We start from the raw sequence: 26,015 nt of genomic DNA, 5'->3' as shown, positions 1-26,015 counted from the left end.
TGGAAGAGGCATCCTTACAGAGCAGACAAACCCCAGCTGTCCCTATCAGCAGGCAGATAATTACTTAACATGCAGCTAATGCAGCTTTTTGAAATCAAAAATCAAAAAAGGTTTTTTTTTTTTTTTTTAATGCAGCTTTTTGAAATCAAAAAACTTCTCAATCAGGAAGTGGCTGGTGGGACACAGCAGCTGCAGAACCCTCCTAGAAGCTTCCAGAATCAAATGGAAAGACATAAATAGTAAATTAAAAGTACAGAGCAAGGCAGAGCTGTGCGAAGTATTCTACAAGCACTGAATTCCACTGACAGATGGTTTTCTCTCTTTCTGCAAGTGAATAAAGCTGCTCTGAAACTTTTCTTCCCTGATAATTTGCAAGCAATACCTTAGTTATTATGTATACCTGTGTAGTTTTAATTGGCTCTCTCATTCTGCAGCAATTTTGGTATGAATATTAATGGACCTGAAGCCTGAGGTAGAGAATTGCCAGCCAGTAGCAGTTTGATTTTGAAGTGAAACAACCAGGTTGGGCCGATTTGGGATGATACACTGTACTGGTATTGCTGAAACAGGACTTACATTTCCTAGTTCTTCAACCCAGAGCAAGAAATCGATATTAAATGTTTAGTTTAGAAGAAAGAGGAAAAACATTTTAACAATTTCCATTTCTCTACAACTCAGAATTCCAACAAAAATGTATCTGAAAGTTTGAAAGTTAGTGATAAAAATGGATTAAAAGAAAGTGGAGATAGGGAAAACAGTCATATAAAATAGAGTTTATTATGTCCTTGCGATTGTTTTCTGCTGTCCAAAATATCACAGTGATAAAATTCCCATGCAATCTTTCTTCTCCTATCTTACATTTTGTTTGCAATTTCTTGTCACACTGATGTCCCCCAATGCTTGCCCAAGTGAGCATTTTTAGATTAATTCTCTTTTCTTATTTTTTGCTTTTTTTGATGAAGAGTTGTGCTGCATTTCCATTATTACTGTAGCTAGATCAAAGCTAACTTGGTCAGCTAATGTTGTGGAGAAGGGTTTATTCTTTTTATAAGAAAATTAAGATAATTAGTTTGCTTGCTACTTTTGTCATAGTCTACTGTAAATGTGAGGAATATCTTCCCAACATAATTCCAAACTTGTTCCCATTTTAGCATCATCTTCAAGTCAAGCTGAGTTCATTCTTGGATAGTTTAAATTACTTTTTTTCCCCTGCAGCACTATTTGTTAGTACATGAGTGACCTCCTGTGGTATTCTTGAAAAAAATAAAATCCTCCTGCTTGGAATACAATCAAGGAAACCTGAGAACATCTGCAAATCTCTAGTGTGTTGCAGGTTGCTCCTGAGAGCAGGACTTGCTCCTTTTGGAGATCCCCAGTAAGTAAAAAAGGAGTAAAAAAATCCACTCAACTGTTTTATTCCTCATCTGTGACTTAAAATTGTGCAAAGTATAGAAATATCTACTTCTCTGACTCAGCAGAACAGTTTCCTTGCACCAGTATTAATGCTGTCACAAGGAAAAAAGCTTTGGAAAAATCAGGATCAGAACATTCATAGCATGTTTTATCTCACTTTTCAGAAGAATTTGTCTCAAGTGTCTTTCCAAGCTCCTCTGCCTAAAAGTAGTCCCAAACAATAAAATTTTTGATGTTAATATCCTTTCAAAGGGTATGGAAGAAGCATTACTCTTAAAAAAAAATACTGCTCTTCCTCCTCATCCCTCAATCACACCAGACTCTGTTTAGCCATATAAAGCTGAGGTTGTTTTCCCACAAGGGGTCACCATAGATTAGCCTCACTGCAGGTCCTCATCAAAAGAATTTATGTTCTCACATTTTAAGATACAAAGAAAACATTCAGATTCTCAAGGCAGAACTAAAAGCATCTATTGAAGCACATAACTTTGTAATAAAATGGATCCAGTGAAAGAAAACTGCAATAGAGTAAAGCAACAACTAATTTTAGAAGTTGCATTAAAAAACAAACCAAACAAATAAACAAAACAAAACAAAAAAATCCCAACCAAATAAAAATCACAAAAACCCCCAAGAAACTTGTAAAGATTTTCCTATTTCTTTTGCTTACCACAAAAATAACTTGGAAGATTCCAAGGACATTTTCCTAATTTCACCTATGTTTAGTGATTAGTCTCATGCTGTGTACACACCACATTAGGAATTCTCTCTCTCTCCCAAGCACCAGATTGTACAACCCAGAAACCTTGTATGTTAAGGACCTCATTTCAGCTCTGATTTTAAAACGTGTTTAGAGTTGAATCTGTGCTCATGGGGTCCCAGGAAAGCCAAAAGCAGGGTCCTTGTGAATAGAAGAGCTTGTCCTTGCCCTTCCATTGTTAAGACTGAGATAGTTTCAATGGGTTCCTGAGTGTGCTGCCTGTTCTTTCTGTTCATGTTCTTCCTGTTCAATTGACTCAAACAGCAGACATGGAGAGGTCTTTATAACTTTAGTACAGTATTTTGTGGCTAGGCATTTGTCTTCACCACAAAAGAAACCTAAAGTTCCCAAACCCTCTTTTAAACATGCTCTGAAGTTTAATTAATTGCTTTCACTGAAGTAAAATTCATTGGAGTGCATCTGTGTAGAGAATAAAAGAAAAGCACAGTGGGATTCTGGTTTGAGTGCTTTAGGAATCTGCCTGTTAAGTATATTTAGCTTGTCAATAGTGTTGTCCATGCACTATGGGTACCTGATTAGATGCCAAGATTGGGTGGAGCAGAATAATCCATCCCCTGTAAGAGAAAGACAGACACACTTCCCCCAGCCACATCCTTCTCCCCTTCTGTCACCTCCCTCTAGGGAGCTGCACACACTCATTAAAGATAGGAGCTGGATGGATAATAACAGGATTAGAGTGCCATTAACTGGCTTTCAGCAACATTGTTTCTGCAGACTAGAAGGACTGAAAAGCAAAAAGCAGTTTCATTGTTACATTATACACAGTGACAGCAGCATAGGAAAGCTGTTAAAGAAAGGAGAAGATGCTGTTAAAGAAATGAGATGATGCTGTTCTTACAGGTTATTTTTCACAACTGACCCACCCTGACAATACATGTGATTCCAGTGGGTGAAGGGAGAGATCTCACTCGGTATTTTATTTTGGTATTTTAAAGGAAGACACAGATTCTTAAACCAAACTGGTGTTTGCAGCCCAGTCTAGGATTAATGTATAACAGCATTATGGAAAAAAATAACCCTTGTTATCTCTAGAAAGGTAGAAGAAAATTTGTAATGAAATTTAATGTCACTAATACATTAAAAATGACCAGTCTTTTAAGTGGTGTTGCTGATTTTCTTGTATAATACAGCCCTTTCTCAGCCAGACCTGTGAGTCACTGCCCTCCCTGCTGGCCACAGAGGAGCCTGGCCACCATCTTCAGAGCTCAGAGCAAAATCATCCCTCACCACACCTGCCTCTCTTGGCTGACACAAGTGTGTGCTGGGCTGAGATGTGGAGAAGTAGCCAAGCCACAGTCCTCTCAGCATTGCAGTGGCATCCTGCTTCCCCTGATTAAGAAAAAGTTGTGGTGACATTTGGTGTTTTTCTCTTTTTTCTAGGACTGCAGCTGTAGCCACCATCTCCTGAGCTTGAGTCCTGTGCCCTTGCTCATTAAAGAGCTCCTGTCTTAGCCCTGGGACATTTGACTTTCACTGTAAAATTGCAGCACTGTCAGAAAACTGAGAGCTCAAGCAACTCCACCAGAGCTGGAAAGTCAGAATGAATCATTGCAGCTGCACAGCTGAGATAACAAAATCTCTACACCCACAGATAAAGGTGCCTGTCAGGCACTTCTCAGCCCCAAAGCTGGAATGTTGGATGGGCTCCTCTGCATGCCCCGATGGTTAATGGCATGCAGGGAGATGTCACATAGGAGCAGGTAGTGAGGAGTGAAAATGAAAACATTTTTTAGTTATGCTCTGAAAGAAATATTTTCACTTTTTCCTTTCATTGAAAGAAACATTGTACTTTCCTGGAGGCAGTTATCTGAAAAGCAGAAAGGAAAAGCAGGAGAAAAACAGACAGTGGAAAGGCATGTTCCTGTTTGTGCATAAAATTTCAGGGCTACGTTCTGTTAATTAAACACATCACCTAGAGAAGAGCTGCAGAAACCTTCCAGATGACCCACTGGGAAGGTGGGTCACCATTATAAATTCAGCACAAAGTAAAGCTGTTGTTCTGCAAGTGCCACCTCGGGAAGGGTTCAGAGTTAAAGCTTCTCATGTCACAGTTTTATCACCAGTACAGTAACACAGGGCATCTTTCTTTGTCCCAGAAACAGTAAAGCAATTGGCTCATTTCCCTTCAAAAAGAAATAATTTAGACCCTTTGGCAATATGCATCACTTGAGAATTGCTGGATGAGGAGCTGATGTGATGGAAAATGGACTCCCTTCATAGAAGAGTGAATAAAGAGTCAGTGTGGTATTTGCTCTCACAGAACTGATGGAGTGAACAGGAAATACAGTGGCTTTAGCTAGAGTTGGTCTCCTCTTCAGGTAGGAGCTGACTTTTTTCAGTCCCAGTTTTTCTGTTGTCTGAAAATACCCAAGTAACTAAAGAAGGAAAAAAAAAAAAAGGGAATTCTTGCTGGATGTAGTTCAGTCTTAAAAATACAGCATTGTTTACTTCAGTGCCTCTTGGAGTGGAGTTTATAATCAAATAGTTAAATATCCATATTTATTAAACATTTTTTTTATGCTCAGGAAAGGTTAAAAGGTGCTTTCCTCACCACCACCAGAAGTGTTATTTCTCACTTGAGCGCCACTTCTTAAGTTCATTCTTCTCAGTCACCAAAATAAAAACAAAATCCAGGCACCAAACTCGGAAGTGTTTTTCTGTGTTTTGACAGCTCTGAGAGGGCATTTCCCACCCTCTGTGTGTCTTCTGGATGAATCACTGGACTGCGATGAACCATAGCCTGCCTTTGGCTCCTTTTTGAGAACTGCAAAGGCAGAGATGACCTTTTAGTCTTCCATGATAGTATTTTTCCAGTTAAATGCTGCGTTTGCTCCATGAGTTAATGTCTTCACTGGTGGGTTGACCATCTGCCATTTGTTCTCCTCTTTCTCTTCTTCACAGAAACACATGCTCAGGGAAGGGATCTGAGAAGGAAGTTACCAGCAGGGTCATTACTTTGACTTGAAGGAGGGGCTTTGCTACAGAAAAGAGCAGCCCCTGATATTCTGTCACTTCTGAAATGAGCTAAAACCAGGCTGGAAGCCTGAGGGGTGAAAGCTGAACTTGTGTCACCACTCGAAATTCATACCTGGGCAAGCTGTTCCTGTGCCTCACCCTCCCCCACAGTAAAGAATTTCTTCCTAGTATCCAATCTAAACCTACTCTCTGTCAGTTTGAAGCCATTGCCCCTTGTCCTGTAACTCCAGGCTCGTGAAGTTTCTCTCCATCTTTCTTGTAGGCTCCCTTCAGGTACTGGAAGGCTGCAATTAGGTCACCCCAAAGCCTTCTTTTCCCACTTTGAAAGGAAGGAGACTAGCTCCAAGTGGAGAGGTTTCCAAATGTGCCTCTTGTCTGTAGGTGTTATGTGACATTGACTTTCCAGATGAAAATCTTCTCCAAAGACTTAAGTGCCAGTCACATACAAAGCCCCCGGAATAAAATCCTTCTCTTTACCTCCAGTGCTTTGCTAAAACTTTGTGAGACTCCCTTTGGAACAAGAGAGCTGATGTCACTGGTGCTGGCATGCTGTTACACGTCTTGCTGCATAGGCAGTCTCCTTATTAAAAACATAAAGAAACAACACAAAGGCTTCCTGATGGAATAAAATCCTCTCACCTTCTGCACCATCTGGGCAAAGTCTCTGCTGTCTCTGCTGGGGAGCCCTGTGAGAGCTTGGGTGAGAGGTACCAAGGAGGAGCCGTGGCCCACGATGAGGATGACACCTGGCACAGCAGGAAAAGCAAAGAACCATGGTAAGGGAGCTGCAGCACTGCCACGTTCCCCATCAGATAGAGATGAGGTGGCTTTGGGACTGTTCATTTTTGCAGACCTTTTTGACAATGTGACAGGGCATGTTGTGGTGGGCAGAAAATAGCTGGTGTGTTGAGCATACCAGCTACTGAGAGAAGGCATTTGCGAGGGAAAGAGAAAAAAGCTTTCCAGAAAAGCCTATTTTCATTTGCTGAGCTCCATCCTGATGTAGAAAGATGAAGAAAAGCATATATTTTTTGCAATTTTAGTACTCTACTGTCTCAGTTTTATTTTATTTTTTTTCATTTCTATTCCATAAATTACATTTATGTTACTTCAGTGTAGCCCAGGACAAGCACTGAGTCTACCTTAAGCTCTGTGCAGTGCCAAATCTGCTGGCAAATCTGCTAGCAAATCTCTGCCAGTTCCTGTTATTGCAAGGGTCTGACAGAATATTTAAAGACCTGAAACTCTACCTTTGCAGGGGCAGGCACTGATGATGTGTTTTATAACTGCAGAGCTTCTGCTGACATAATCTTCGTAACTTTCCGATGGCACCAGAGAAGACAGTGGGAAGTTACCCCTGACAATAAAATCACAAATATATGTTAATCTAGATGAATACACTCTTAGCAGCATTGAATGACTACACCAGAGAAAAGGCACTTAGTTAAAAGGTTTATCTGCTGGCTTGGCTGACACGCTGTTACCTCTGCTTGTCTGAAGCATTAGCTTCTCTCTGAGAAATTTCCATTAAATTTCATGGCTAAGTCTCATAGCTCATAAAGCACCAGATGCAGGGAAAACCAGGCTTCAATTAAACTTGTAGTTTACAGTGGAGATTATTTAAAGCAGGATTTGTGCCTAAGAAAAGCTTTGAGAAATTCTGCCAGCCAGGACCACTTCCCAGACATGAGCTGCAGAGCTGCCTGGGTCTTCCAATCCTGACTGAGTTCAAACAAAGAAGAGACAATAATGATGTGAATGCTTGCAAGATTTGGTACCTCAGCATTAATCTCCTCAATAAACCAAGTAAATAAAATCTACAATGAACGAAGCTTATCTGCATTGCTGGCCAAATGGATAGTAAAGACTTCCACTGCTAGATTTTTAAAAAAAGGTTTTTCCAGGGACAGTAATCACAATGCATCACTACAAAGTATCTGAGCACTTCTGCTGAGACCAGGCATTCTTCTTTCTTTTATAGACCAAGGCTTTCCAGGCACCCAAAAAAACTAAGAGCCAGACCTTCACACTGTTGTGAATCAGGGCAGCCTCAGAGGTCTGGTGGGGCTTGGGTGATGGACAGCTTTTGCAGTGGTTGAATTGGTAACGCCAGACCCTGCTGTCCCACGAGCTCAGTAGTAGAGTGAACCTTGGCAATGAATTTTGTTGTGCTGATGCTTGATTTTATATCTGGTTTTTACTGATACCCTTTGCTGGTGATTTTTTAAGTTATCTCAAAGACTCATTCATAACACCTGGCACCCAAGGATTTTTTAGCCCTGCAATTGATGGGAAGAAACTGGCATTCTATGTGCAAGTTTATAGTTCATCCACCCTGGACCTGAGCGAGCTATGAGGGGCCTAAACACTGTAGTTAACATTGCCTTAGAGATTCCCCTCTGAACCTCCCACTGCTGGGCATTTGCACAGTTTCTTTTGAAGCAAGTGATTTTGTACCAAAAAAGCCCTAGAGAATACAGTCTGTTAGTGAAGAACACACCAGAAAGACCTGTGCTCAAAAAAAAAAAGAGGATTTTGGAGACTTTATGCAGTCTCAAACAAAGATACATCCTTGGCTGTAAGGAATGTGTTAATACATGAGATGTTTCCTTTCCCCCTTTCTTGAATACATGGGAAATCCCAGAGACAGCTGAGTAATTTCCTGGATCTGGCTGTGCACTGCAAACACTGAGCAGCCTGGTATGTGAACAAGATGAGGAGCTAGTCTGAATTGGAGGTTTATCATTTCCTGTCAGGCTGTGGTTTGCACGTGCTCAGAAAAGGCATCGACCCTCACCCCACCAAGTTATGAGGGCTCCAAAAAGTCCTTGCTGAGCACAGTATTAATCTTTGAGCAACTTAAAATGATGCCAGAAACATCAGTTAAAGCGAAATGCTCTTATCTTGCCTGTCCTCAAAACCTCTTGCTGCTGCCCTGCAGACCCTCAGCCAAGGGCTGACTGACCTTATATAACGCCACATTTCTTTGTCACTGAAAATCAGGTTATTCTTCACATTCCCAAAGTGTTTTTCACATGAACCAAAGGTAAAAGCAAAGCTCCTGGGACCTGACATTGATGCCCATAACGTCAAGGCAACACCAGAGGAGGGCTGGTGCCATGCACAGCATATCTTATTTTTCTATCATATTTTGATCTGAATTTGATCAGAATCACCCCATCTTTGCAGTGTTTGTAATGATTTGTGACACATAAAAAGACAAGACAGCTCAGGGAAAAACCCCACAGCTTTATCAGACACAGAGCAATTACCTGTAACTTGTATCTATGCCGTAAGATGCCTCCACCAGTTCTTCCACAGTCATGAAGTTAGGGATTGCTCTGCTTGCTTCCCACTTGGTCCATTCAAACAGTCCTGGTTCCACCCTGATTCTGACTTTTTGATTTAATTTAAGCCCTGCAAGAACAAGAAATATATATTAGCAGAAAGGTACACTCAAAGTGCAACATTCAGGCTATACATTCTGCCTTTTTTTGCTGTTGCACTTTCATTAGTGAAAATGAATTACTTATTATCAACCAATTAATTAAAGGAAGCCACAATTATATTATTGTATGACTAACATAAAGGGACTGCAAATTATTATCATCATTATAATGATCATAAATTTTGAAGCTCTCTTGTGATGCTCTGCTAGAAGGAAAAAAACTCAGTTTTGCAATGTTGCAATCTGAATAAACTTCAGACAGGAAATATTTTTACCATTTTTATATAGCATTTTGCTCCATGTTCCTCAGTGGGGCAGTAAATTGTCCAAATTGTCCAGTATTAGAAATGGAATTATCTTGTCAAAAGAGACATTATTTTTTGAGTATTCTCAAGAGAGGTTAATGAGTGTCAGTGAATGCATTCTGATGTAAACATGGTAAAGAACTGTGAACTTGCTGAAAGGAACAGGAGATGAAAAAAGATTAGAGGGAGAGGAAAGGAAGAGAAAGATGTTCTGCAATATTAAATTAAAATAGTTCGGTTCACAAAAGGAATCATGGAAGCAGCCTTCCCTGATTCACATTCAGATCCTTCAGAGCTCTGGAAACATCTGATACTTGGGTCAAAATATTTTCTGGAAGAGGTGGCAGTGTGATTTGATGAGCAGCTACTAATGTGGAATTCCAGCAGATATAACATTAGATTCCATTCTAATGGAATTCCACTCTGTTTCATATAACATTAGATTCCATTCTAGCTAGGAAGACCCAGAGGCACTCTGATTTATCCACAGAATGCACACACACCAGCAGGTTTGTTGCTGCCTGCAATACCAGCAGTCAAAACCACTTGGTCTTGCCTGCTTAAAGAAAACCACAACCAACCACACAGTTGTGCACCTTCCTAATTGCTCATGTCAGATGCTTCACAGAAGTTTGTTGGAGATGTTTGCAGGGTGGCAGAAGCACCTGGCAGGTTTTGCTGCCTTACCCTGCAGTATGTGCTGAGCTGTCTGCACGCAGCCCAGGGCAGGGGACGAGTACACGTAGCTGACTGTCACCTCCTGGTCCAGCAGAGCTTCCCCTGGATGGCAACAGCAAAGTGTGACAGATGAGAAATTACTACAAAACACTTTCTGCAAAAAAAAAACCCTCAGAGCTTTGCAATTTCATCAACATGGGATATATTGACAGTCCCTTTCTATTCATTTTCTTCCCATTATCTGCTGATTGAGCTCATTAGAAAGCTTATTCTGGTGGAAACATCAGTTCTAAAATGATGTTGGTAAGATAATTACAGAAGATTCGCCCCAAATCTGCAAACAGCAGTTATAGGCATGTGGCTGTCCCCATATATCTGAGCCATCAGAGACAAGCAATTGCAGCAGATCAGCCCTGTCACAGTCATGCATCTTGCTCAGGGAGCACAACCAACTTCATCTGCGGAGTGAATTGAGTCAGCCTAGCCCACACCACCCATCCTCCTGCAGCAAGGTGACCACACTCTGCTGACCATGGAGCTGTTTCCTCTGGCCAGCCCCTTCACTCCTCACTGTCCACTCAGGGACAACTGCATAAGACATTCATCCCTTGCAGACAAGCAGCAGGGCACGGGTAGTGCACAGGCTTCTTCCAGGAGCTGGCAGAGGGGGTCTCCAAGACAAGTAACCAGCTGTGTTCTCTGTTTTACTATTTAAGAAGATCTTGCAGTGGTTGCCCACAGAGAATTGTGGCCACAGTGAGTGCTGGCGGGAAATTTTTCTGCTGCAAGGCCAGCGTGAGCTTTGGCAGATGATGACAGGCTGCTCTCCAAACCCTTACATTTACAGGAGGTTAATATCCAGCTTACCTATAAGCCTTGACTGGAAAACACCACAGCAAGATAAAGGAGGATCACATTCAAACTTCTTCATGCTGTCTTTCTGCCTTGGCAGGGAGGAGGGAAAGTTCAGATCTGCTCTGTAGTATTTCCCTGAAACAAGGCAGGACATTTTGCTGTGGCAAAAGGGAGGCAGCAGCTGTGTCATGTTTGTTTTACAGACAGTCTGTGTCTCACTGATGAAAAACAGCCAGTGCTGTTACCTTGAAGGGATCATGTTTTAAGGTCACAACACTGGCTTGGGAAATCATCTGTCCTAAGAGAACAGCCCCTCTTCTTCAAGCTCAGAAGGAGCAAATGGGGAGGAGGAGGGAAAGAACAAGAAATCAGGAGAATTTGGCTTTGTGGGACTCAAGAGAAACAAAAATCGACTCCCTAGCTATATTCTTTTACAGTTGCCAAAATGACCAAAAAACCCCATTTCCACTGAATGAAAATGAAAGCAATGCATTGATTATGCAGCTATATGGTACCACTCTCCTTATCTGCTGTGAATTCCGTGCAATAAACATGGGGAATCTCCAGCATAGCAAGGCAGACTTTCAGCATAAAGCTCTCACTTGTGAACTCCCACCTTCTTGTTCCCCTCCTTCCTCCTGACACACATTTCCCAGTTTTGGGTCAGTTTTCTTCACCTGAAAACATACATTTTTCTTTTTATTTTTTGAGGGAGAGAGAGTAAATTCAGATTTTAATTTATGTCAGCGCTGACATTTCATTTTCACCACAGATTGCCCAGGCTGGACTAGTGATGTAGTGTGGCTGATCAAGAGCCTGTGATTCTGACTCAGGCCCAGAAAGGTGGAGGGGTCTGACAACCGTCACCTCACATAATGAGAGGTGATGAGGGTGCTCCTGGGATTTATTCATGTACCAGTGAGCCACGCTTCCATCAGCAGCACAAGAGCTTTGTTTATCTGCAGAATGGAGGGAGCATAAACATGAAGGACTTTAGGACATTGTGACCTGGTTACGTGCAGGTGGAAGCAGTGCTGTGCCTGACTTGCACTGTTACCACTCCTTTGTACCAGCGTTGACATTTACACAAAGATTGACTCTCTTCTGCCCATTACTGGGGTTAATTTGGTTTGGTCCTGGTTTTTGAAGATCTCCCTGTTACCTTACTCACCATCTGCAGTCAGGCACTGCTGAAGCCAAGATTTGCCGAAGACCTGATCCACTCTTTCCCCGTGGCACATCACCAGCACCCCTCTCCTCAGGGCAGAGTTCTGAGACAGCTGGGAAAAGGGAGTTTCATAAGGATGTTACCTACAACCTGCAGGAAAAGCCTGGATTCCTGGAGAAGAGACAGCACAATAGGTGCCTGTCCTTAGGACAGTGATAAGCCTGTCTGGTTCTCCACTGAAGGAAAGAGAATCATAAAATAAGGCTGGAAAAGACCTTTGGGATTATTGAGTCCAACCTTTGACTGACCAGCATGTTGTCAACTCAAGCACAGCACTGAGTGCCACATCCAGTTGTTTCTTGTACACTTCCAGGTTTGGTGACTCAACGTCTCCCTGGGAAGTCTGTTCAATGCTTGACCATCCTTTCAGTGGAAAAATTCTTCCTGATATCCAGCCTGAACCTTCCCTGGTGTGGCTTAAGGCCACTTCCTCTTCTCCTGTCAGAGGTCACATCCCTGACCCTCATGGGCTGCAGGTTCTAATTCTGTGTTAGCACAAGTGAAAGGCAGTGCTGGTAACAGATCTTTTAGCCTCAGTGTGGGAAGGAATCATAACTTTAATTTATATCATATGTGTGATACAAACAAAAACCAGAAAATTAGCTAAGATCTGACTGGAAATGCCCTTTTCTACACCAGGACTAACACCAAGCTTCTCCTTCTTTTCCTAGTGAAAATACTACTACAATTTCATAACTGTGTGGCCAAATCAACAGTGAACCCAGATCTCCTACAGGGCCCCTTTTTTAACTTAGACTGCATGGAATTACAAATACGTTTGAAGTAGTTTGGGGTAAGTATACAATGCACATTAAATACAAATGAGAAGAAGATAAGGAGAAACAGGGCAAAGGTTTCAAAATTTTAAAACAGTGTTACTGCTGCTGTACTGAATTAAGTGCTCTGCATCTTCTTCTACAGAGAAGGGAACTCTTAAGAAGCCGTTTGAGGTTGATATTCATGCATTCTGGTAAATACTTGTACTTCTGCCATGAAATGCCCATCAACTGCCACAAGAACAGAGTATAGACCCAAGGTTTTGTGGTCTTCCTCTTCTCCTTGAGAGGAACCCAGAGGCCAGGGAAACTCTAGATTGGAGATGTGCCCTTCTGCAAAACATGTTTCTCAGGCCAAGCCTTGGCTCTGCCACAGATCTCACCTGGATAAGAGAGGCCAAGAGCCAGAGGAAGGACGTGTGACTTGTTCAGAAAGTTCTTACAGTCATATACATGGTGTGCTGGAGGCTCCAGGATGGAAGTTCCCTCAAGATGCCCTCAGTTTCTCTGATGTTAGCACAAACCAGACCAGGGTTATTGCCCAGCACAGCAGGAAGAGAGGCTGTGGGGCCAGCAAGCTAAAGGGGTTTCTGAGGCATGCTGAAAATGCATTTTGGTGTCTCTGACAGAGCCAAAAAGGCAAAGCAGGTGCAAATGTGCTGTAGGAAAAAATCAGAGTTCTTATTTGTTTTGCTCTTCCTACCAGAAGACTAGTGGACACGACAAAAATTGCTACCTGTAGATTCTGGATCTGGGCGAAAAATGTGATCCTACCAGTGCTGTTAACCACTCCAGCTAGCTGTTCTGTGCAGTTATCAGCACTAGCTACATATCTAAAAATAAAGAAGAAAACTGAACATTTAAATGTCATCTGGGGCCATGGAAGCCTCCAAGATGACATCCACAGAATCCAGACATAAGAGCAGCCGTGAACAGTGAGCCTAATTCTGATTTATTTACTCTGCCTGAAGCCATGTGGAAGTCAGGGGAGGTTGTGCCTGTGTCTCACCTGTCAGACTTGTCTCCATAGCCACTGAGGCTGTGCTCAGAGAAACCTGAGCAGAGAACTCTTGTGCTGTGCTATTATGACAGGAACAGGGAAAGATTTATGAAAGACAAGTGTGATATACATCATATACATTACAGAAAAATGTATGAGATATTATACAATACTGTATGAGTGTGTATGTATATATAAATGTACAACATAATAAATAAAACAGTGTATATAAATGTACAACAAAACATGAAAATATGAGGGAGGAAAAGGAAGATATGACTAAATTTACCAAATGCTATTAACTAATAGCATATCTGCCAAAGCATGTGGCAAAGATGAGAAATTGAATAAACAATTACCTGAAGAGAAAGAACATTGGTTACACTCCTTGACATACTGAGATTTTGGGCTTCCCCATTCAGCTTTACATTGGGTTCCTTTTCTGTTTTGGTGAAGGATCTTGAAGCTGTGTCAAAAACATATTCCCTGCAGAAAAAGCAGAAGCAACACGCACACACACACAAACATACAGGCACACAAATAGAAGAGACTTTTGTGTCATTATGTTGTTTACAGGATCAGCAGGTCAGGACTCGTGTTCCATTCAATACTTTTTGCACACTTGCAATCCACCTCATAGCTTTGCTGTTCATTTAGAATATGCCCCATAAAAATGAGGTTAAAATATGAGGAACTGCTGGTGTATATTGGGTGCAACCCTGCCAAAGTGGGACCTTCAAGCAGGAAATAACTACCTGATGGCCTCCTCCCTTTCTCTGAGACATCAAGAAGTGCACCAAAACTTCCCAGCTTAGAAAAATCAGTTCTAATCTACAAGTAGCATCAGCTCTGCTGCAGAATGTCAGCTGCAGAATGAAGTGCAGGAAGCCAGACAGGTGCCTTCTGATGCAGGGTACATCAACAAGATAAGGGTGGTGCCAAGGTGGTGGAGCAACCTTTGTGTGATTTCATTTCAAGCTAACTTTACAAGCCCTTGAAATGAGGAGAAAAAAAAGAAGAGAGCAGAGAGCCAGGCTGAAGGCTGAGACTGCCCTGGTAGAATGTGCTCTTTCAAAATTCATTAGGGCGTTCAGGTTCTTTAAGAGTGAACAGGGGTCATCCCTTGAGCAGCTGAACTTATGAACTCTGGGTGCCTGCAGGTGTGTGTCCTGTCTCTTTTCTCTCAGATATCCCACCCAGACCCTCAGGATTCCCCCTCTGTCCACAGACCCCAGCAAGGAAAAACTGCCAAGGAAAGCCACACCCATGAAATCCCAAGTTACCTGTGCTTGACCCAGGTGTCTGACTCGTGGGCCTTCTCGGTGTAGTTCTCTGGGAGGAAGCCCCTGCAGCCGGTGCGGTGCGAGGTGCCGATCACCCAGCCCTCGCTCACATCGCTCTGCTGCCTTGGGTCCACGTAGATCAAATCCCCAGCCTTGATCATCAGCTCGTCAATGTTCTGGGGCTTGTACTGGAAGAGGGCCCTCAGCCTCTGTGGGGTCACACAGCAGGGTCAGGGTGTTCCCCGTGCTGCAGCTGCTCAGGTGTGGGAACCCAGGACATCCCTCTGGCTGCCCTGGCTGTCTCCAGACCCTGGCAGGGGGCTCGGGGACCTTGGCACGAAGTCAGAAACACCTGTGGCTTCGATTTTAGCTCATGGGAAAAACTGCCAACTTTGTACGAGGAATTACAAACCACAAGGCTTTGAGTAGTGTGATAGGTGAATTGACACAGGGTGAAAAAGTAGAATTCTGGGGCTTTTTAGAATGGGGTTTGAGGGAACAAGATGGAGGGATTTGGTCATGTCACCTTCTTCTCCTTCTTCTTGCCCTCCATGTCTTGCTGTGATGGTGACACTTTTCTGTTGTTTTAAGGTAGAGACACACTGTCTAACATAAATGATCAATATTGGCACGTGACTGTAAACACAGTACACATCGTTTTTGGTATAAAATGTGAACACCGCCCTAGAGGGCAGACAGAATGCCATGGATGACCTGCTGGACAGAGCTCAGCAGGGCAGAGAAAGAATGTTATAGATAAGAGAAAATAAACAGCCTTGAGAAACCGACCCTATGCATTCCAGACTCCTTCTTTGGCTGCGCGAGCTGAGAAACGAGGACTTTTACATTCTCGGGGTCACCTCGATCTGCAGACCCTGAGACTCAGGGGATGGTTGTTCACCTCTCCTGGACACAGAACCAGCTCTGTTTTCCACTCTGTGACCTTCTCCTTAGTGGCATGTTGGCAGAGGAAAAGTATGGGGATTTTGGAAAGAATTTGAGACGGGACCTCTGACTTTTTTTAGATGATGTGATTTATTTTTCTTATCTTCTACATAGGCAGAAAGGGTGAGTTTGGCTCACATCTTCACAGCAAGGCTCAGAAGGTCACAAGACCCCTAGTTACAAGATCTTTTAAGGATTTATTGACCAATAAAACACTGCCAACAAGGATATTTATGTTTTTGACCCAATCCTTAAATATTTCATCTTATGGCCCCATGCTACAGTGCGGCTTTCTTAACCAATCATGTTATGACACACAAACCTACAGTACTGCATCCTAAACTCCTTGTTTACCTTTGTAACTACTTTTATTTTTTCTATATCTTAAACTCTAAAACTCTAAACTTTCCTCTACTTAATGTGTCTCTGCTTTAAACTATAAATCCACATTCTTGCTTCTAGCACCTAAGTTTGGAAGCCTGTTCCAAAGTCTCAGATCAAGTCCTGTGTTTAATTCTGAGCTTTGACTTACAGGCCCAAAGTTCTGAGAATTCCCTGCAGAAAAGGAAGACACTACCACACTTATAATATGTGTAAAAACAGGCACTTAGTTTTCACAAAAATACTTTTTCCCCCCTCTAACTGGCACAGACTTATTTGAAAGCAAACATAGATCTGACCTATTTTTGTGATTGCTTGCAGCTCTCCTGAGTGTGACTAAAATCCAACACGAGACTTGTGACAAAGTGATTTACTGATCTGACAAAAAGCTGTTGAACATTCCGTAATTTAAATTTGGAAATGAGAACTGAAAGAATGTTGACTGGTTTCAAATAAGAGTCTGCTAAGCAGAAAATCATCAGCGAGAACTGACCCCTGCTCACAGCTGCAGTTTTCATCATGGCTGGAACAATCAAGAAAACTAATTTTGCTGAAGGGAATTTTGCTGCAAAACTGCAAACTGACAAATCTTAGAAAATATTAAAGGATCATGATTTCCTGTCTCTTATTTTCTCATGTCATGGTAAGATTGGGGTTTTTTCCACTGGGGTTTGGAATTAGATTTTGAGACATGCAGGTCAAGCAACCTACCAAAATAAAGGTATTATCTACTAGTTCAGGAGTGGAGGTTTTCAGTCCAAAATGGCACTGGAAACAACCATGCTCTTTGAAACACTGTGCTTAGCAGGCAGAGATTTTCTTAAAGATGGAAAAGGCAAGATAACTGTAGCCAAGAAAATGAAAGGCTCAGGAGATAAAATAAATCTGATTCCCGTACCTGGTAATGCACAAAACGCATGTCCCGTGAATAGAGAGCAGCCACCCACTGGCAGGGCTCCCCTGGGTTAATGCATTTGGCCAGTTGCTCCAAAGTCTTCTGGTGGTGAGGATAAAACCTGTGAGCCAAGGTAAGGTGGAACTGCTTCAAGGAGGGCTTCACGTGGCAGTCTAGGGATGAAACAATCACATCACGACACAGGAACAAAGGTTGTTTAAAGCTCCTCTTGTTTTATCCTACACAATCTGCATGATGCAGGCAATATCATAGTAACTAGTGGTAGAGTAGCTCTACTGAATAATGTTTTTGAAGGGTGTCATGGTTTTAATCACGCCAAAATCATTCACAAATGTGGACTGGATTTGCTTCCTGGCTTTATCTGTGAGGAAAAGAAATGATCATGCTTGGATTTCCTCTCCCAGGCTGAGGTGTACTGAACTCATTTCTCCCAGACAAAGCTGTGGTGGGGCTGTGCGCTTTCAGTCTCCACTGGTGATGCTGTTTCCCTTGGGAAAAGTATTAGGCCCTACTCCTAGGGATGGAGCCAAGCCATCATAGTGCTACAGTACCATGAGGGTGGAGATCTGGGGAGTGTTATGTCCCTGCCCATCTTGGATATCCTGATCAATCACCTGCCGAGTTGCACACAGGATCATTTCAGCGTCTAGGCAAAAGTGCTGTGTCTTCAAGGAATAAAGCATGCTCCTCTGGCTACTCTGCTTGCAAATCTGTAGGAGCACAGGCTGTTTGCTGGCAGAACAACATAATCTAAGCTCCCCTGGAGACACAGGGAATGTTTCCAGTACCATGGCTACGCTTTTGTGCTACAACCCACCCGTTTTCCCTCTGGTGTTGGTCCTACCTGCCAGGGCTGAAGCCTCTGATGAGAATGCCACAGCAAACTCTTTGAGGACATTTGCCTGGCTGTCATCAATGAAGAAGCCAAGGTAGCTGGGAGATGCATGTAGTGTTAGGGAAATGGATGGTGGAAAGGTCTGGGAAAATCTGTCACCAACTTGCTTTAAGATGTCATACAACAATTCCACTTTCTGGTCTTCACACTGAAAGAAAACAGAGGAGGAACAGGCTTTACCCACCAGCTCACAGCCAGTGTTGTAGCCTCTGTCATACAGCACTGCCAGAAAACTGTGGGGCTATAAATTTCCTGAGAAACACAAAATACCTAGGAATTTGCCTGAAATTCATGGCATTAAACCCAGCAGTATTTGGCAGTTGGATCAGCACAGTGTCCTGGTGCTATAACAGGAGATGGAACCTTCAACCCAAGGTATATCTAGATGGGTAGGAAAAAGCCAAAATATTTTACTATCTGTCAGGTGTGCAGGAACCAGTCTGAAATGAGACAGGGATCATGATTTCCCTCTTCAATTCTAAGTAGGAATTTGTGTTACTGTTATCCTACAGTCCTTTACTGAGATGTGCAAGGTGAGGGTTGCAATGCAGTCATCTCTCCAGAAAGGCCTTTAAACCTGATGCCTCCCAAGAGCATGGCATTCATTATTAATGAATGATTTTTATTCTGTATAATTGTGTTTAATGGTCACAGAGCACCACTCAGTATTTTGCAAAAAAATACTCTTATTTTCACTGTCTCTACTTTTTGGCATGGTTGCGATGACCCACCCTTAGGGGGAAGGAAGCACTTAATGGTTTAACATAAAAGTATGAGGAACAAAGTAATTTTTGTCCAGCTGCTCTAGCCCAAGCCTGTTTCAGCACATCCCAGACACAGCTGATGTTCATGTGTTTCACCATCAACATGCTATAACTGGATTCCAGGAGGCTCCAGAGTTTTTCCAGACCAGTCCAGTGCTGGACTTCACAAAAGATTTCACAAAATCTTCAGCTTCAATAAAAAGAGTAAAATCTGGGACATGCCACCATAGCAGTGACCGGCTGACGGGGCTCTCTTGGGAAGGCAAAGCTTTTCCTGAGATTCCCACAGGCTTGTACCAAAGCTGTCTGCATTCTAGGATAACCCTGTCCCTGCTGCACAGCCGGCTGATGGCAGCCACTGCTCCCCTGGCTGGGAAGGTATATCATCCTAAATCCATGCAGCAATGGACACATGGAAGCCTGACAGCAACTGAACTGCACAGAGCTGTGGCAGTCCCATTCTTCTCTCTCTCAGGATTTTTTTCATAGAGGAGCACAGAGAGAAGAAAGAGAAAACAATTTCTATTTCTGCTCCTTGTTTTTCCCATGTGGAATGTGTTTGGAGAATTGTTTACCTGGGGTGATTGCTTGGTTGGATTCTGGTGAAGATTGCTTGAGCCTGATGGCCAATCCAATTCACCAGAGTCTGGACTCTCAGAGAGGGTCACGAGTTGTGCGTTAGTTAGATATAATAGTTAGAAAAGTAGGTATGTAGTTTTAGTATCTCCTTTAAATAGTATATTAATGTATTATAGTATAATTATAATAAATAAATCATTCAGCCTTCTGAACTGGAGTCAGACATCAGCATTTCTTCCTACCGGGTTCACCTGCATTTACAATACAGGGCTGCTCTAGATGGATCTACCAAAATGGCACTGGAAACTTCTTTGAAACACTGTGCTGAGCAGGTAGAGGTTTTCTTATGGCAAAGGCAAGATGACTGTAGCCAAGAAAATGAAAGGCTCAGGAAATGAAATAAATCTGATTCCAGTACCAGCTGCCAGCTACCCCGAAACATCCCACCCAAACATTAACTGTGACCCAAACATTCAGCATCACTCAGGCATTAATCATCACTCAAACATTAAGCAACGTGCCTGGACCTGGGTCACGTCATTTGATCACTAACAAGTTCTGGCGCCAGACCACAGCAGGTGGCCCAGTTTCACCAAACACCGCCCAGCTGAAACCCAACCCTTGCACTCTCCTTGCCTCACCGTGAAGAAGTCGCAGAGGGTGACGTGTGGGAAGACCTCGTGGGCTCTGTTCTTCCCGCACTGGCGCCTGCTCTCCCTCCAGAAGTCCTGCAGGCGGCTGTGCAGGCGGCCCCTGGGGCACAAGTAAAGGGCGTATTCCTGGGGGATTGGGTCATCCAGGGAGGGGTCGTTGCAGTGGGAATGCAACCTGAAATCAAGAGCGTAATACTGCGGGTGAGGGTGTGCACGGCTCTGGTTTCCTGTGGCTGAAGGCCTCCATAGTAGAGATCACAAAAAGGAAATACAGTTTTATTATTTTCTTTCAAATGAAAAGCTGAAGCAAATGCTCATATTTCTCTCTGCAGCACTAAATAGCAGAGAAAATTTTTTTCTGCTTATTTTGTGACTACTTTACATTTTATCATGTGCCTTCTGTCAGCGTCTGAAAATGAGAGTAAACAAAAAATACCTTTTTAGGGTTTGGGGATTTTTTTCCCCCTTTTTCATGACTGGAAACAGAGAACTGGAGGAGGAAAAAGGCAATGGGTGGAACATGTTGAAGAATGACAAAATTAAAACCAGCTGAAGATTAAAAAAACACTCAAAATGAGCCTTTTTATTCAGCCCTAAGAAAAGCTAGCAAGACAAATCAGAAACACACAAGGAAAGGTCAGGATTTTATATGCCATGTGATGATATCATTCGCCATGTCTTTCACATGATGTATGTTTGTCTTTGCAGCTGTTGGATTGGGAATGGCTGTTGGGAAGTGTGGCAGCATCCCTGAAAAAATTATTTGGAAAGCATATGCCATTCTCAAATGCCTCCTCTGGCTTTTTACAAAAGAAAAGAAAACAGAAGAAAAAAGAAAAAAGCAACTGAACCAAGGAAAAAAAGCAAAAAAAAAAAAAAAAAGCAAAAGAAAACCCAAAAGAAAGTGCAAGGAAAGACTGTATTTAATGTTATGGTGAATTAAAGCAACAACAAAAAAATCAGTTATCAGCACATGAATGACATATAAATACTCCGTGAGAGTCTTGGTAGAGAGGAGAAAACTTTGTGGTGTTCAAAACTGAGAAGTTATTTAAATTGTAATAATACCTGCCTCTGACCATCAGCCTTTCACCTTTATTTTTGATGGGCCTTTCTGTTCCCCTTCAGTTGTTGTTTCTGCACATGTTTCTAAGTGCAGTCATGGGTTTACAGAAATTTCCCTATTTCCTTGTTCCTTTCTCTCAGGAGGCTTAAAGCAGGGGAGGATTTTCTGACCAGACCAGATGGTCCTGTGAACTCACTCATTGATAAAAGTAAAAGTAGTTGCTTTTTAAAAATTTACCTGGACCTTCTGCAAGTTACCTTGTGTCCCAGAATAAGTACAAATATAAATATTTCTCTCTCTGAGTGAAATAAATGAAAAAATTCTCAAATTCAGGTTTGTGTTTTTTATGGCAGCTAACTTCAAATTCAGTGACAGGATGAGCACATCAACAAGAATTCTTAGGCCGCTTTAATTTGAAGGCACACCTTAGAAATCACAGGTACTTACCATTTTACTGCATCTTCTATTGTCTTTTGTCCAGTAGCAACCAAGGCTTTTTGCCTAGAAAAAGCACAAAATTGGTTCCTCAGAATTCCTGAGAGAAAACTTCTATGAAGTAAAGGCATTCAGTGACTTTGGTCATCAAGACTATTTTCCAGCACAGGCAGGACCTTTAGCAAGAAAGTTTTTCCTAGCAAATGTTATTGTTCTTGAAGCCTTCCAGATAGCTTTTTTCTCACTGCAGGTCTTTAATTCCTGGAAGATTGGCAACCTGTCCTCCCCATGAGATGCCCTCCTTTGTGTTCTGGAGGTGTTCCTTAGCAGCCTTACTGACTATATGAATTTCCTTGGGCTTAGATAAACCATGCATCCAAGCACTGTAAGAACAGGATTTTCTTGGTTCATAGCAAAAAGGGTCTGTTTCAAGATGCCAGGCCATACATTAAAATAATGCCCATACATTAAAACTAAGCAATATTATATTGGGGTTTGGAATCTGGACTGAGGACCCCCAGAGCCAGCAGAGAGCAAGATCTAAGCCAGCAGCTCAGTCCAAGGTGAGGGACAAAATCTCTCATTTCTCTCTGTTAACGCAACTTCCGTTCTCTGCGACAGGATTTGATTCACGTTTCCTTTTCTAACTTGGGCTTTCAAAAAGCCAGCTACATTTTTCACATGAGTGCCTAAATACTGGGTGATGAGTGAAGGATTCCAGTGTTCAAGCAGCAGCTGCACTCATGAACCCCTGAAACACCTACAAACTTCTCAGAAGAAGCATGAAGGGGGTGTAGAGACAGAGGACACTGGAAAAAAAACTACTGAATTTCTTGGCATCTGCTGATGTTTTTCCTTCTATTTTGAGGCCATCTTTTCTGGCCACTGGCTCCTGAGGTCATTGAGTTATGTTGTCTCCTCCCATTTTTGTTCTTCATCCATCCCCGTGACACCATCACACATGAGCAGTGCGTGCACTGAGTTGCAGGACTCAGGCTCATCCTTATGTTCCCTCCCAGTCTTCTGTCCTCCCTTCAGTGTAAAAACTACTCTTGGGCTTGTTAATAACATTTCTATGCAGCCATTGCTGGCTCTTCAGTGGGAGTCAACAGGGATGAGGACAAACATGAGCCCTTCCACTCAAACTTTACCTTCTACCTCTCTTCTCCATAAAGTAAATCAGCTCCCATGGCCAGATCAATGCACAACCATGAGGTCTAAAGCCAGCTCGTGCCCTCTGTGACTGAATACTGCACATTTCCTTTCTGTGCCCCAGCTGAGCCCTCCTTCTGTCCCTCTCCTCACTCAGCCTTTCCTGCTGTGCTGTCAGATTAAGCCCTTTTCTGACCCAGAGATAGGGCAACTGAGAGGCGTTTTCAAAGCTTTTATTCCATTTTCAGTCTCATGTGAAGGGTGAGACAATGCAGATGTTATAATTCACGCCATCACAATCAGAAGCCAACTATCTCCTAATTACAATACACTCTAAGTGTTTCTTGGCCTATCAGCTTTAGCCACACCATGCTGTAATGCCTTAAAGCCAATCATCTAAAATTACCCTTCGTGTCCCACTACAACACATCTTTCATAGTTCTATTTCTCTAAAATATCTAGTCTTATTTGCAAGGCCATCCTTTGAAACTTGTTTTTAGTTCCATTTTACTCTCACCAACATCTGTCCTATTCCATGGTATTTCTAAGTCAGCATTTCTTATCTCAAGGTTTGCACAGAGATGCACACTGTGTGAGCCTTCTGTCAAGCTTTGAGAATCCTCTACAAATCCATTTCCCACACTGTGCCTTGTGGAAGTGTCAGTGGCAATGATGCCAGGGCTCAGAAGCACTCATTGCACCTCCAGGGGAGTGTTTTACCACTTCATGCCATGCTGCTCTCCTACCTGGGCACAAACTCTGCAAACAGCTCTGAAGCTAAAACAGAGCTTGGCTTCAGCTTTTCTTTACCATGGGGCCTACAAAATTAAATGCAATAAGACAAGGAAAACCTGAGGCCATGAACTGCCATCCTGCTCAATCCCATCTCGTTGCTCTCGTGCTCTTCTCCATACCTGTCCCACCTTTTCTCTTGTCACATGTTGGCTGTAGGATGGTTTCCAGCAAGGTTTATAGAGCCCTTACCACTAAGGGTGTGACTAATCCTACACTTCCAGGATGAGAAGTGAAAATTGAAAAATAATGCAAAGAATAAGTTCTGCATGTACCAATTTCTCTCAGATAGAGAGAAGAATAAACCATTGAGAATCTGTAATGAAAGTAGATTAAAAATGCATCTACAGTGAGAATAAGCTGGCTCTTCCCTAAAACAAACTGCTGGCACAGTTTCTTGTGGAAATTTTTTGATCTTAGGCTAGACTTGACCCTCACATATTTGAGTTTTGTTCGTTGGGGAAATGCTGCTTTGGCCTGTTGGTTCTACATGATGGAAAATTTTGTAATATTTCCACCCCACCTCATATTTCTCAGGCCAGGACATCTCAAAAGAAACTTTTCAGTACTTTCATTCGTGGTTTAATTGAGGGACAACAGAGACAGCTGAAAGGTTTTTTAAAAACACAATCAAAATTTTGAAGGCCTTAAGGTCAATAATAGGAAATAAAACGTTTAAAAATTGCTTTTTGATATCTTGTTATCTTACATCAATTTGCACAGTATTTCTGCTGCTGCTTCTTGATTTTGAACTGGGAAGCACAAAGTCATCTCAGTAACAGCATTTGAAGGGGATTGGAAAAGCATCACATAAAACAGAAAAAAATTCAAAAAGTAGCGATTACTTTGAGCTGACCAAAGTTACAGCATTAATAGAGAAATTATGAGCCATATTTTCAGCTAAAATTCCATTGTGCATCACTGGGAACAAGGGACTCACTGTCCCCTTGTGAGCTGTGCCCATCGTGTCTGATACTGATTGCTACCACAGCTGTTCACAAAAAACAACACAGCACTTACAAATGGAACCTCTTCCACTCAATTTTCAGTCAAAAGGTAGAGAGATTTTGCTCTTCTTTCAAAAATATTTTTATGAGGGGTTCTTTGATATTTAAATAATAAGATCTATTTTTTTGAACAGTTTGAACCAAAATGTCCCTACTTGCTATCCAGAAATTGGAAAATCCTCCCCAAAACTTGCCTGTCCAACATGAGACATGTCTGGGGGAGGAATGACCTGCACTTTCTTTTGCATTAACTTCTTTACCTGCCTCCAGTTACTCTCTCATGCATTGGAGCTGCCAAGAATTGAGCCATGATTTTTGGAACAAGATCCTCATTCAAGACAGGAAGAAAAATTGACAGACTTAGGGGGCATCTTAATGAGAAAAAAACAGTTTCCAGTGACACCAACCAGCAGGAAATTTTTGCCAGGCCTGAAAAAACCTTTGGCTAGAAATTACACCCATGTTTAATTCCCTTATAATAAGAGTAATAAGCAGAAAAAAATGAAAGAGGATGTATCCAAAGAGCAAACTATGGTCAACTTCTCAACTCATTGAGAAGCCTCTCAAAACTCAGGATGTGGAAGGGTGCATGTCTTTAGATTTACACAGTATTTTAAAATACTGGATATTGAGCAGATCGGTTTTGCTGTGTGAGCAATACACACTATATATAAGAATATATCTCATATATCATACTATAGATGTAGATTTACACAATATTTTAGATTTACACAGTATTTTAAAATACTGGATATTGAGCAGATTGGTTTTGCTGTGTGGGCAATACACACTATATATGAAAATATATATATGAGAATATATCTCATATCTCATACTATAGATTTAGGTTTACACAGTATTTTAGGTTTACACAGTATTTTAAAATACTGGATGTTGAGCAGATTGGTTTTGCTGTGTGAGCAATACACACTATATATGAGAATATATGTAAATGAGAATATATCTCATATATCATACTATATATGAGAATTTCATATATGAAATTCAGAGCAAGGTCTGATCCCTGCACAGGGACATCACCTCCAGCAGCAGCACAATCTCCTGATCTCAAAAACCAGGCTGCCTGTGTTGGGATTTTATGGCAAACACCTCATATCTTAAATAAATCTCCCTGTGCAAGGGCAGCTGAGCACACTACTCACGCGATATGAGCCGGGAATCCTTTGGCCAGGAGAGGCTCGAGGAGGGCACAGGTGCTCCTGCCCCGGGGCTTGTTGGACACCTTTACGTACAGCTGTGCCTCAGCCTCCGCCATCTCCTCCGTGTCCTCCCCTCTCCGTGTGCTCACAGCGCTGACACTGGGAGGTGGGAGGAGGGTGTAAAGGAGGGAGGGAGTCAGAAAATGAAACAGAGAGAGAGAAGGAGGCAGATAAAATGAAAAAAAAAAAACCAAAACTTACACCCCTTGTGATCTTTTCTGACAAAACCTGACATCCTGTTTTCATAGAATCTGCGCCTCTGAATTTTTGTCATAGCGTGGCTGAAAAAGCAAAAGCTTTTCTTATCTGCCCTGGCAGAACAAGATGAGGAGCCCAGATGCAACCACCACAGTCAGAGTGAGCTTGCTGAAGGAGCTGAGGTGGAATCTTTTAGCTTTTCTCTATAAACTGTCTCCTGAAAGCCACGAAATCCACCTGAGCTGCAACTGCACCAGGGGGAACAAGTG

The 26,015-nt window shown here is 42.3% G+C and overlaps 1 protein-coding gene across 1 annotated transcript; it reads right to left on the bottom strand.

Annotated features, from left to right (window-relative positions):
* Positions 1–4,683: 4,683 nt before the first annotated feature.
* UBASH3A (ubiquitin associated and SH3 domain containing A) lies at positions 4,684–25,666 on the bottom strand. Its single transcript, XM_068179616.1, has 14 exons — positions 25,492–25,666; positions 21,390–21,443; positions 19,865–20,051; positions 17,830–18,028; positions 16,968–17,137; positions 14,744–14,952; positions 13,820–13,946; positions 11,628–11,736; positions 10,469–10,591; positions 9,611–9,703; positions 8,443–8,587; positions 6,421–6,527; positions 5,810–5,916; positions 4,684–5,118 (listed from the first exon to the last, which is right to left on the bottom strand). Exons 1-14 carry the CDS (start codon positions 25,602–25,604, stop codon positions 4,981–4,983), a joined length of 1,881 nt encoding a protein of 626 aa, XP_068035717.1. The 5' UTR covers positions 25,605–25,666; the 3' UTR covers positions 4,684–4,980.
* Between the last annotated feature and the right edge of the window lie 349 nt (positions 25,667–26,015).

Source organism: Anomalospiza imberbis, chromosome 2 (genome assembly GCF_031753505.1).
Source record: "Anomalospiza imberbis isolate Cuckoo-Finch-1a 21T00152 chromosome 2, ASM3175350v1, whole genome shotgun sequence".
NCBI classification, from domain to species: Eukaryota; Metazoa; Chordata; class Aves; order Passeriformes; family Viduidae; genus Anomalospiza; species Anomalospiza imberbis.
Note: the sequence above shows the minus strand (reverse complement) of the source record. Positions and strands in the feature narration are given on the sequence as shown.

Excerpts from the sequence above, each read along its gene's own strand:
- UBASH3A (XM_068179616.1), bottom strand. The coding sequence starts at position 25,604 with ATGGCGGAGGCTGAGGCACAGCTGTACGTAAAGGTGTCCAACAAGCCC. Across the intron at positions 9,704-10,468 it reads TTTCCAGTCAAGGCTTATAG|GGGAAGCTCTGCTGGACCAG; the intron begins GTAAGCTGGATA and ends GTTGCCATCCAG. Across the intron at positions 5,917-6,420 it reads CAGTGCCTGCCCCTGCAAAG|GTGTCATCCTCATCGTGGGC; the intron begins GTAGAGTTTCAG and ends CTGCTGTGCCAG.